General features: G+C 40.5%; 1 protein-coding gene across 3 annotated transcripts in view; it reads right to left on the reverse strand.

Moving 5' to 3' along the window:
* ACO1 (aconitase 1) overlaps positions 1-13,846 on the reverse strand; it is a 76,217-nt gene that overhangs the window by 32,046 nt on the left and 30,325 nt on the right. For all 3 annotated transcript variants that reach the window (XM_012454613.2, XM_012454612.2, XM_064380700.1), the window contains exon 4: positions 13,482-13,619. In XM_012454613.2, coding sequence (XP_012310036.1) covers positions 13,482-13,619 — 138 coding nt within the window. The remainder of the gene's footprint in view (positions 1-13,481; positions 13,620-13,846) is intronic.

Consider the following 13,846-nt stretch of genomic DNA (forward strand, 5'->3'; position numbering starts at 1 on the left):
GCATTTCCAGACAGATTTTTACTGACCACAGACCAGGGGATTAACAGGAGGAGGAGCCGCACGGGTCACCAGCGCCGCTGGTTTGAGCGGAGCGGCGCGCCGCTCGGCCTACGCCCTGAGGTGGGGGGCGGCGGATCCACGTACAGAGCGAGAGAGACTGAATCACCTCTGAGCCAGCAAGGGGAGCTGAAGCAGGGATTCAAGCCAGGACACTCCCGGGCAAGGGCGCGCCACGAATCTCAGAGCCGCTGCTTTGGCTGATGCAGCGGCTCACAGGGCAGCGGATTTTTACTGCCCACAGACCAGGAGATTCAAAGGTGGAGAAGTTCCACGGGTTGCCAGCGCCGCTGGTTGGACTGGCGCGGCTGCTGTGCCTGCACCCGAGGCAGGGAGCAGCGGCCCCTTGTGCAGAGTGAGCGAGACCGGATCCCCTCTGGGCCAGCAAGGGGAGCTGAGGCAGGGACTCAACCCAAGAGTTTCCTGGGCAAAGAGGACGCCTCCGGAAACACGGCTGAACACGGGACGGTCCAGCTCTGTGGAGGAGGGGCGTCACCCACCGGGAAACACCCTGCAGTTCCCAGGACAATTTGCCCACAGCGGCTCAACGAAGCCTCTGCAGGCTGAGTGTGACTAGGCTGCCACCTTGTGGGCAGGAAAAACCATTGCAACAGCGGAAAATCATAACGCCCTAATTCCCTGGGACAGACCACCTAGGGGGAAGAAAAGGGGGTTTATGAGTTCAGCTACTGCAGACTTAAAATTACCAAAATCAGAAAGACAGCAACTACAAAGTCGATAGGTGGATAAATCCACAAAGATGGGAAGAAACCAGCGCAAAAAGGATGAAAACACCCAAAACCAGAACACCTCTCCTCCTACAAGGGAGCACAACTCCTCACCAGCAAGGGAACAAGACTGGATGGAGAATGAGCGTGATGAAATGACAGAATCAGCTTTCAGAAAGTGGATAATAAGAAACTTCCATGAGCTAAAAGAACATGTTCTAACCCAATGCAAAGAAACTAAGAACCTTGAAAAAAGACTTGACGAAATGTTAACGAGAATGGACAACTTAGAGAGGAATATGAGCGAATTGATGGAGCTGAAAAACACAACACGAGAACTTCGCGAAGCATGCACAAGTTTCAACAGCAGAATTGACCAAGCAGAAGAAAGGATATCAGAGGTCGAAGATCAACTCAATGAAATAAAACGAGAAGGCAAGATTAGAGAAAACAGGGTAAAAAGGAATGAACAGAGTCAACAAGAAATATGGGACTATGTGAAAAGACCTAATCTACGTTTGATAGGTGTACCTGAATGTGACGAAGAGAATGCATCCAAGCTGGAAAATACTCTTCAGGATATTATCCAGGAAAACTTCCCCAACCTAGCAAGGCAGGCCAATATTCAAGTCCAGGAAATACAGAGAACACCACAAACATATTCCTCTAGAAGAGCAACCCCAAGGCACATAATCGTCAGATTCGCCAGGGTTGAAATGAAGGAGAAAATACTAAGGGCAGCCAGAGAGAAAGGTCGGGTTACCCACAAAGGGAAGCCCAACAGACTTACAGCAGATCTCTCAGCAGAAACCCTACAGGCCAGAAGGGAGTGGGGGCCGATATTCAACATCCTTAAAGAAAAGGACTTTCAACCCAGAATTTCATATCCAGCCAAACTAAGCTTCATAAGTGAAGGAAAAATAAAATCCTTTGAGAACAAGCAAGCACTCAGAGATTTCATCACCACCAGACCAGCTTTACAAGAGCTCCTGAAGGAGGCACTACATATAGAAAAAAACAACCAGTACCAGCCACTCCAAAAATGCACGAAATGGTAAAGAGCATCAACACAATGAAGAATCCGCATCAACCAATGGGAAAAACAGCCAGCTAGCATCAAAATGACAGGATCAAATTCACATATAACAGTATTAACCCTAAATGTAAACGGACTAAATGCCCCAATCAAAAGACACAGATTGGCAAATTGGATAAAAAGCCAAAACCCATCAGTGTGCTGTATCCAGGAAACCCACCTCACAAGCAAGGATACACAAAGGCTCAAAATAAAGGGATGGAGGAAGATTTACCAAACAAATGGAGAACAAAAAAAAGCAGGAGTTGCAATTCTCATCTCTGATAAAATAGACTTTAAAGCAACAAAGATCAAAAGAGACAAAGAAGGACATTACATAATGGTAAAAGGATCAATGCAACAAGAAGAGCTAACGATCCTAAATATATATGCACCTAATACAGGAGCACCTAGATACATAAGGCAAGTTCTTAAAGACTTACAAAGAGACCTAGACTCCCATACAATAATAGTGGGAGACTTCAACACCCCATTGTCAATATTAGACAGATCAACGAGACAGAAAATTAACAAGGATATCCAGGACTTGAACTCAGACCTGGACCAAGCAAACCTAATAGACATTTACAGAACTCTCTACCCCAAATCCACAGAATATACATTCTTCTCAGCACCACATCACACCTACTCTAAAATTGACCACATAATTGGAAGTAAATCACTCCTCAGCAAATGCAAAAGAATGGAAACCATAACAAACAGTCTCTCAGACCACAGTGCAATCAAGTTAGAACTCAGAATTCAGAAGCCAACCCAGAACCGCACAGCCTCATGGAAATTGAACAACTTTCTCCTGAATGTTGACTGGATAAACACTGAAATGAAGGCAGAAATAAAGATGTTCTTCGAAACCAACGAGAACGAAGACACCACATACCAGAATCTCTGGGACACATTTAAAGCAGTCTCTAGAGGAAAATATATAGCAATAGGTGCCCACATGAGAAGAAAGGAGAGATCTAAAATTGACACTCTATCGTCAAAATTGAAAGAGCTAGAGGAGCAAGATCAAAAAAATTCAAAACCTAGCAGAAGACAAGAAATAACTAAGATCAAAGCAGAATTGAAGGAGATAGAGACACGAAAAACCCTTCAAAAAATCAATAAATCCAGGAGCTGGTTTTTTGAAAAGATCAACAAAATAGACAGACCACTAGTCAGACTAATAAAAAAGAAAAGAGAGAATAACCAAATAGATGCAGTAAAAAATGATAAAGGGGATATCATCACAGATGCCAGAGAAATTCAAACCATCATCAGAGATTATTACAAACAACTCTATGCACATAAACTAGAAAACCTGGAAGAAATGGATAAATTCCTGGACAGTTGCCTCCTCCCATGCCTAAACCAGGAAGAAGTCGAAACCCTGAATAGACCAATAACAAGGTCTGAAGTCGAGGCAGCAATTAAGAGCCTACCACCCAAAAAAAGCCCAGGTCCAGATGGGTTCACAGCCGAATTCTACCAGACATACAAAGAGGAACTGGTACCATTCCTACTGAAACTATTTCAAATAATCCAAAAAGAAGGAATCCTTCCCAAATCATTTTATGAGACCAATATCATCCTAATACCAAAACCCGGCAGAGACTCAACAAGAAAAGAAAATTACAGGCCAATATCCATGATGAACATAGATGCAAAAATCTTCAATAAAATACTGGCAAGCCGATTACAACAGCACATCAAAAAGCTTATCCACCATGATCAAGTAGGATTCATCCCGGGGATGCAAGGCTGGTTCAATATACGCAAGTCTATAAATGTAATTCACCACATAAACAGAACCAAAGACAAAAACCACATGATTATCTCAATTGATGCAGAGAAGGCCTTCAACAAAATTCAACAGCCCTTTATGCTAAAAACTCTCAATAAACTAGGTATCGACGGAACGTATCTCAAAATAATAAAAGCTATTTATGACAAACCAACAGCCAATATCATACTGAATGGGCAAAAACTGGAAGCATTCCCTTTGAAATCGGGCACTAGACAAGGATGCCCTCTCTCACCACTCCTGTTCAATATAGTACTGGAAGTTCTAGCCAGAGCAATAAGACAAGAAAAAGAAATAAAGGGTATTCAATTAGGAAAGGAGGAAGTCAAATTGTCTCTATTTGCAGACAACATGATTGTATATCTAGAAGACCCCATCATCTCAGCCCAAAATCTCCTGAAACTGATAAGCAACTTCAGCAAAGTCTCAGGATACAAAATCAATGTGCAAAAATCACAAGCATTCCTATACACCAATAATAGACTTAAAGAGAGCCAAATCAAGAACGAACTGCCATTCACAATTGCTACAAAGAGAATAAAATACCTAGGAATACAACTAACAAGGAACGTAAAGGACCTCTTCAAGGAGAACTACAAACCACTGCTCAACGAAATAAGAGAGGACACAAACAGATGGAGAAACATTCCATGTTCATGGTTAGGAAGAATTAATATCGTGAAAATGGCCATACTGCCCAAAGTAATTTACAGATTCAACGCTATCCCCATCAAGCTACCAATGACCTTCTTCACAGAACTGGAAAAAACCACCTTAAACTTCATATGGAACCAAAAGAGAGCCCGCATAGCCAAGTCAATTCTAAGCAAAAAGAACAAAGCGGGAGGCATCACACTACTGGACTTCAAACTCTACTACAAGGCTACGGTAATCAAAACAGCATGGTACTGGTACCAAAACAGAGATATAGACCAATAGAACAGAACAGAGGCATCGGAGGCAACACAACATATCTACAACCACCCGATCTTTGACAAACCTGAAAAAAACAAGCAATGGGGAAAGGATTCCCTGTTCAATAAGTGGTGTTGGGAAAACTGGCTAGCCATATGCAGAAAGCAGAAACTCGACCCCTTCCTGACACCTTACACTAAAATTGACTCCAGATGGATTAAAGACTTAAACATAAGGCCTAACACCATAAAAACACTAGAAGGAAACCTAGGCAAAACCATTCAGGACATAGGCGTAGGCAAGGACTTTATGACCAAAACACCAAAAGCATTGGCAACAAAAGCCAAAATAGACAAATGGGACCTAATCAAACTCCACAGCTTCTGCACGGCAAAAGAAACAGTCAATAGAGTGAATCGGCAACCAACAGAATGGGAAAAAATTTTTGCAGCCTACCCATCTGACAAAGGGCTGATATCCAGAATTTACAACGAGCTAAAAAAGACTTACAAGAAAAAAACAAACAAGCCCATTCAAAAATGGGCGAAGGATATGAACAGATACTTTACAAAAGAAGACATACAAGAGGCCAACAAACATATGAAAAAATGCTCATCATCACTGGTCATTAGAGAAATGCAAATCAAAACTACATTGAGATACCATCTCACGCCAGTTAGAATGGTGATCATTAAAAAATCTGGAGAAAATAGATGCTGGAGAGGATGTGGAGAAATAGGAACACTTTTACACTGTTGGTGGGAGTGTAAATTAGTTCAACCACTGTGGAAAACAGTGTGGCGATTCCTCAAGGACCTAGAAATAGAAATTCCATTTGACCCAGCAATCCCATTACTGGGCATATATCCAAAGGATTATAAATCGTTCTACTATAAGGACACATGCACATGAATGTTCACTGCAGCACAGTTTACAATAGCAAAGACCTGGAACCAACCCAAATGCCCATCGACGATAGACTGGACAGGAAAAATGTGGCACATATATACCATGGAATATTATGCAGCCATTAAAAATGAGGAGTTCGCGTCCTTTGTAGGGACATGGATGAACCTGGAAACCATCATTCTCAGCAAACTGACACAAGAACACAAAACCAAACACCACATGTTCTCACTCATAGGAGGGTGTTGAACAAGGAGAACACATGGACACAGGGAGGGGAGCACTATACACGGGGGTCTGTTGCGGGGGAGTGGGGGGGACAGCGGTGGGGGGAGTTGGGGAGGGATAGCATGGGGAGTAATGCCAGATATGGGTGAGGGGGAGGGAGGCAGCAAATCACACTGCCATGAATGCACCTATGCAACAACTTTGCATGTTTTTCACATGTACCCCAAAACCTAAAATGCAATAAAAAAAAAAAAAAAAAAAAAAGAGTGTATCATAGGATTGAGTACCCAGTAGTTAACACTTATTGACGCTACTAGGAACCAGCCACTATTCTAAATGCTTTTTTTCTCATTTAGTCTCATAATATAACCATAATTTTCTCATATAGTCTCCATAACTCCCTTTGAGTTAGGTGCAACTAATAGCCACATTTTTCAAGTGAGGAAACTGAGACACAGAGAGGTTAAGAAACCAGCTCAGGACCACAGAAACTAGTAAATGGTGGAACTGGAATTGAAACTCAGGCAGTCTGACTCCAGAGCTGACACAATCCTTCAATGCCTATACCACATGGCCTTCCTGTTATAGTTACAGAGACTGTGGCAGTAATGGCGGCAGTGGTAGTAATACCACCACAGTAACAGCAAGAGCTAATGGGCAACATTACGTTATGGGCGCTCAGAACTTTACACATGTGAACTCATGCATCATCACAACCCCTCATGTAAATACCACTGTCATCCTCAATGTCCAGAAGCAGCAGCTGAGGCACACAAAGGTTAAATTTGTCCAAAGTTAGACAATAACACAGTGCTATTATCTGAACCTAGGTGTGACTGGCCCTGGGGGTCTCTACCTTAACCACGATACTCTGCTTGTCACCCACTCTGATCCTCCCCTCTCCAGAGCCTGTCATGGGCTACATGCTGAAAATGCAATGGTGCAAAAGCTGCGTGCTCACTGCCTACTGGAGCTGTGAGTCTGGTAAGAGGGCAACTGCAAAAGAATGTAATCATCACTGCTGATATGGGAAGTACAGGGTGCCATGGGAAGAGCACTCAGAATGGGCCATAAACCCAGCCGGGGATGGAGAGTTGGGGAGATTGGAAAGCTTTTGAGAAGGAAATGGTATCAATGTAGTCTGAAGGATGACACCGAGTCAGCCTGAGCAAGATGGGCAGGCACTCCTTGAAAAGGACCAGAAGCACGTATTATTTACCTCATAGAAAACACATTTGGTTATCATGCTGATTTTTTTTCTCTTAATATGAATATTCTCCAAGACAAGTGTCAGTTGCTTTAATATGATCAATTCCTGAGACTGCGTTATAGCAGGGGTCTACAAACTAACTCATGGGCCAAATGTGGCCCAATGCCCATCTATGCTTAGCCCTCAAATAAAGGATTATTTTTATATTTTTAAAGGCTGGGGCATGGGGGCAGGCAGAGAATATGTGACAGAGATAGCATGTGGCCAGCAAAGCCTAAAGTATTTGCTATTAGCCCTATTTAGAAAAAGTCTGGCGATCCATGAATGAGCGTCTGTGAATGTGCTTACATGTTCGAGAAAAGCAAAAGAGAGAGGAAGGAGAAACCCCAGGAGAGCAGATTCTGTGGACCCTCTGGATGAGACACAGCTACTCCTCAAGGTACTCATCTCGACCTTCTCAATAGTATGCTGAGGGTTTCATCCCTCCAGTTCCCACCTGTCTCTACATCAGATCTATGTTTTTAGTGTGTTTTGGGCATGTGCATCAAAAATACTTCAGGCAAACTCAATGGGTCAAACCCTGATGCCGGGCTTTCTTTCCTAAATCTGTTCCTCTTCCCTGCCTGTCCATATCTAATGACCTCTTCTCCCACCACTTAGTACCTACAACTATCAAGGTATTTATTCCAGAAATAGCCTCCCAACTAGCTGCCCTGTGAGGCCATTCAATCTACCTTTGGAACTGTCATCTGAATCATTTTCTAAAATACAAATCATCATGCACCAGCTTGAATCTACCAATGGCTTCCCATTTTCTAATAAAGTACAAATTCCTTGTCTTAAAAACCTTTGTCTTCAGCTATCTTTATAAGCCCTCTCCTATCCTCCAGTCTAAGCTCTCAGCCTCAGCCACAGCCACACTGTAGCCAGCATGCTCTCCCCACCCCCACTTTCCTCATGCCTTTGCATGCTCTATTTGCTCTGAGTAGAATGTCTTTTCCAGCTCTTCTCTCCTTGGTAAACAGACTTCAGGATCCAGATCAGGTGACACTCCTTGAAGAACCCACAGACTCCCCAGGTCAGGATGATTTGCCCCTTCTCCGTGGTGACTATACTTACCAACTGCATGAAAGCAGTGTGTTCAATAATTTCTCTCCCCTTCTAAACTACAACCTGTTCCTGGAATAAATACTGGCACATAACAGTTCTGCTAAATGGATTTAATTTTTTTTAAAGAGGAAAGCATCTCTGACCATGATTTCTATCACTACAGGTGAGATTATAACCACGTGACCCCTGACCCTCCTCCCCATCTCTTTTGCTATACTGTGAGCACTTATGGACTCCTAGTCATTGTACCTTATCTTCTACCCTCCAGCACTAGGAGGATGACAGAGCTTCTTACAACAGAAGCATGACTGATGATTGGTGTGGGAATGTTTACCCCAGAAAATGTTGGGGTTATCAGTTTAATGGAAGCAACATGTTCACAGGGCATGCAGAAGCCAGAAAGCTTAGACTGTTTCATGATACAGTAATTCTAGGTAAAATCCTATTTACTCAGGAAAACAAAACATCCATAATGTGGAGCTTGGCTCAATTAGCCTAAGTCTAGTTACTGGAATGAATAAATAGACCCGGTATTCAGATTTTTCTACCACTCAGAACTTTCCTATATGAGTCTAATCTAGTGAGCTTTTAATAAGGTCTCTAAATGTGAATGGCCTCACGGACTAAAGAGGAAATTTCTTAGTTATTTAATTTGAATTCAGATTTGGGTGTAGTTCAGTTTCTGAGAATTACATTTAACGGAGCTCCAGAAATTCACAGACAGTATTTACAATGGAGATAGTTTTCACATTAATGAAATCTGGTCAGAAACTATTATGAAATTCTTGTTGGAGAAAAAAATGGTGAGGTAACTTTGTGAAATATCACAATAACGTGTTAGTTAGAACTTCAACTCCTAAAGATGGTGTGAAGCTAATCAGTATTGTTGAAACTCTAGGCAAAGAGCTTACAAACATTTAACTGAGATTTTCACTACTCTACCACCCCTTACCCAGTTTTTTTTAGCTCATTTCTAGAAACAGAGCTGGAAATAAGCCCAAAGCACACAGTTTCACGGAGCTGAGATACCACATTTAATTCCTCACAAACATGAGAAGAGAGTTCATGAGGCTAAATTGCAAAACCACAACTCTAAGAAAAACAAAATACCACCAATAAAAATGCTTCTAAAAGAAATGTTCTAATTATATATATATATTTATATATATAATATATATAAATATATATATACATAATACATAGGTTTGCTAGATTTGGCTATCAATCTAGGTCAAAGTTCACCCCTGGATTTTGCTGTTTTCATAATGTTTTCAGTACATGGTACAAATGAAAAAGGTCTATAAAAAATTGAAACCACACTTGATTAGAGTCAAGGTCTAAAAAAAAAAAAAATTACAGTGAACTTGGTGATGACCCAAGTTCAAGATGCATTAACAGCCATGAGCTTTTTGAATTGTGACTCAATAGAGTTTAGACATGAAAACTATTACAATTCCACCTCTACCTGTACTTTGACCTTCTAGGCGAGTGAAATGAACGTTAACCCATCAACATTAATGAAAGTCTCCAAGAAAGATGAAGTTGGGCATGAATTTAAGGCTACTTTCATAACTTCTGAAGTGGGTCTTTATCCTATCCCAAATAGATAACATCTCACACATATTTTAAACTCTACCCTTTGAAGCAAAAACATTAAACAGAGTTCATGTGATTTAGAAAAAAGGAAGATGGGGGAAGACACTGCCTTTGGACAGGTTCAGAGTCCAAAGGAAAGGGAAGAGTTGATGAGTATATGGTCTGTTCTAAGAGCCATAGATTCAGGGGACAAAATAGATTTCTCTTTATCCTGAATTTATCTGGTTTAGATGTTAGCAATATTAACTGGAGAAAGACCATTTTCTAAATTTCTTTTGAGGCTGCAAGGAACCCACTTACATCCCCAAAGAAGCAAATAAAGGTGTTTTTGTTTCCATTTGAGTGGTTTCATATTCTTAAATGACTTAATTATAAAAATAATAGCTTCTTATTATGAAAATGAAGACAGTTGCAATGCCAGAGATAACTGCTTAGCAGTTTGGCACCTGTTCCAATCTTTTAATCCCTGCATAATTTTCCATGTAGCTGATGCCACTCTACATATGCAATGTAGCATCTGGCTCGTTGAGCTACAATGTGATTATGTTCTAAGTGTTATTAAAGACTTCATAAATTAAACTCTAAAGGTTACCTAAGGATTCTCTTCAGGAGTATACCATAACTTAATAAACCAAATTTTTTGGACATTTAGAATGCTTCTAGGCTTCATTTATAAATAATACTTTTATAAACATTATTGGCCATTAAGCTTTTTCTGAAGTCGGCTGTCCAGATTAGCTAGATGTAGTGGTGCATGCCTGTGATCACAGCTACTGAGGAGGCTGACGTGGGAGAAGTGCTTGTGTCTAGGAGGTTAAGGCTGCAGTAAACTGTGATCACGCCACTCTGGTCTAGGCAACAGAGAAAGATCCTGTCTCAAAAATAATCATAATAAATGATATAAAGGGTATGCTTGGAAGAATTCCAGGACAAAGGATACAGAAATTTCTAAGGTCTTAACATATATTGCTTCAATCCCCATTTCTAATTATTAGTGCTATCAGCAGTATATGAAAGTTTCTCCCTTATAACACCTTCATAATTAATGTTTATTTTCTAATCTCAATTATATTGATAAGAAAATGACATCTCAAATATTTACTTCTTTTATTACTTGTGAGATTGGAAAGCCTTTATATACTGTTTCCTACCATTTGCATTTCCTTTTTATTATGAAATGTCTAGTTTCCCTTGCCCATTTATCTTCAGGAACCTATTATTTTCTAAATGGATTATAGATACTCTATAAAGTATATGAACACATTGCCATATTTGTTGCAAGTATTTTTCAAGTTATCTTAACTTTGAAGTAACTAAATTTGTAGCTTTTTTCCTTGTTTCACTTGTTGCTTCTAAATTTAGTCTCATCAAGACATTGGACACATATATATTTCCCTGTAAAACTTTTAAACATTTATGCTTTAATTCGTAAGAACTGCTCCTTCCATTAATCAATTTTCCCAGCACTGTATGTGGAAAAGTTATTTCTTTTCCCACTGATAGTTTTTTTTTTTTTAACAATTTTACGTAGTCATACATCTAGGTTAAGATAATGGCCTCTTAAAAATACCTGACTGTCCACACTGTATCCAAACTCTTGCTGTGTAATCTTGCAGTTACTTCCACCAAAGATGGGTGGACTGTATTTCCCCATCCCAGCTTTGGGCTCAACCATGTGATTTGCTTTGATCAATGGCACCATGAACAGAAGTGATGCTGTGCTGGTCCTTAGCTAGGCCTTAGAGATATTGTGTGTTTCCACTTGCCCACTTGAGCCTCTGTGGTCACAAGACAGCTGCTTTCTCCTTCAGCCCAGACCCCAAAAGAAACACACATGGAACGGGGTTGCCCTGGCTACCCTGCAGATGTATGGTTCAATGGAAGCTGCCAACCCAGCTACTGCAGTGCAAACCAGAGCTGCCCAACTGTGGTCACCTAGGTCATCTGAACTCCCAAACAACTTACAGACATGTAATAAATTCTTATTGTTGACTGCTGCTGAGATTCTGGAGTTATGTGTTACACTGCAAGAGCTGATTTTTTTACACCTATCTCTACATTGAAAACTTCATGGTTTTGACTGATACCAATTCTGCCTTTTGGAGAAAAGGACAAATGGTAGTTTCTTCTAACTTCATTCCCATCTGTCGATTACCATATTTTGATCCAAAGGGCAAAAATGACTAGATCCTTTTTTTTCTTCAAGTTTAACTTCATCAGGTACTCTTACAGGCCCTATCAAATCACTAAGTGCTTCTCTTAGATTCTAGTATTTTCTATGCTTTTTTGTGTATCTTACAAAAGACTGGGGCTATATAACAATGTTTAATATCCTGATGCCATTTTAACCCAAAGACTCACTCCCAACACCTCCAACTTAAAGCAAAGGCTTTTAGAGAGTGAGATTTAGAGATAAAAGCTCATTAAAATAAACTGAGTCAAGAAAATTGACCATTACTACTTGACTCCTAATCTCACAAAACTTAGCCATCTCTTCAATGGGCTAGGATTACAAATGCTACATATACTTTGCTTAAGAAGTATTTAAAGTTTGTTACGAGGTCAGGCCTAAGTTGCTAGTTCATGACTATATAGTCACATGTTCAATCCTCTTCTTTGTAAAATGTTTTCTTTACTAAGATTTTTTCTTTCTTTCTTTTTTTTTTTAAACACAGGGTCTTGCTCTGTCACCCAACTGGTGTGCACAGCTTAACCTCCTGGGCTCAGATGATCCTCTTGCCTCAGCCTCCTAAGTAGCTGGGATTGCAGGCACACACCACCACATGTGGCTAATTTTTAAAAAGTTATTTGTAAAGACAAGGTCTCCCTATGTTGGCCAGGCTGGTATCAAACTCCTAGACTCAAGCGATCCTCCTGCCTCAGCCTTCCACAGTGCTGGGATTACAGGCATGAGCCACTGTACATGGCCAATGAAGACATTTTAATATGCACACCTTTGGATGCCAAGGATGTGGGGATGGATTTAAAAAAACAAAAACACAAAAAAAAAAACCTATCCTCAGAGTTGTTTAGTTTTTCCCCACCTAAAGATGTTATAGACCATTAGGTGTCTTTATTTAGCTCACCAAGACTCTCACTTAACTGAAGAACAATTTCAAGGTCACCCAGTTTAGTATATTAAGTGCCCATTTATCTGCTCAGCTCTTGCATTCAGGAGCTGAGAGTCTACTTACCAAGGCAACTCAAGTAACAACTTCCCTTCAAAATCTACAGGCCCACTCAGGACACTAAATCTTCTGGCAATCTGAAGAACAGGGAGCTTAGTAGGCTGGAAAGTGAAGGATTCCTAACAGAAGATTTAAGCTGGCCTTAAAGGACAGGTAGGACTTGGCAGGAAGAGAGGAGAGAATATCCCAAACCAAAGAAGAAACATAGAGAAAGAAAGGGATAGGCATTATGGAAATCCATGTGGAGAGGTAGAGATCGATAAATATGCAACAGTTACTTGGGATCAAAAAAGAAATAAGGTTCCAGTGGATGAAAAGGAATAAGATTCCAGTGGATGAAAAAACTCATATACTTGCACTGATACATAATTGTGTTCACAAGCTCTCAGGGCACAACTTCATGTGTGCATGTTTTCACCCAGACTTCAAGCCAGATTCAAATGCAGGCTGCTCCCACCCAAGAAGTCAAAACAAATTTTAAAAAAATCTACCTATTTTTCCCCCTACAACATCTTTACTGCAAAATCAATATCAAGTTTCAGTTTTTCAGAAGATATCTTTTAAAGATTTTCTTTTACTTAACTACATATACGCATTTTAAAAAGATTTGTATTCAAAGAGTTTGCACAAAGCAGAACACTCAGGTATCATTTTAACCTCTCACCTTCTGTTGAAATCAACCTGGATGGAATGATCTATTACGAGATCAACAGGACAGACAGGGTTTATTTTCTCTGGATTGCCTCCTAACTTTTTCACAGCATCACGCATTGCAGCGAAGTCAACCACAGTGGGCACACCCCTAAGGGAAGAAAGAGAATAATGCAGAAAATAAGCCGTAAATGTGTGTAACTGGATTTTTCAGCTTTTGCCTCCATTGATAATACTGACAAGGCCCTACCTCATCAGAGGACCTAACAGTGGGTGAGATGTAGAAAAGTGAAAGTTTCTAAGTATATTTCTTCAGGCAGAAATCACATAGGTAGTAAGTACCATGACTGGGTGGTATCTCTATGTACAATGTTATCA

The sequence above is a fragment of the Aotus nancymaae genome, unplaced genomic scaffold (genome assembly GCF_030222135.1).
Source record: "Aotus nancymaae isolate 86718 unplaced genomic scaffold, 86718_ANA_hifiasm-v0.15.2.pri h1tg000003l, whole genome shotgun sequence".
In the NCBI taxonomy this organism is placed as follows: domain Eukaryota; kingdom Metazoa; phylum Chordata; class Mammalia; order Primates; family Aotidae; genus Aotus; species Aotus nancymaae.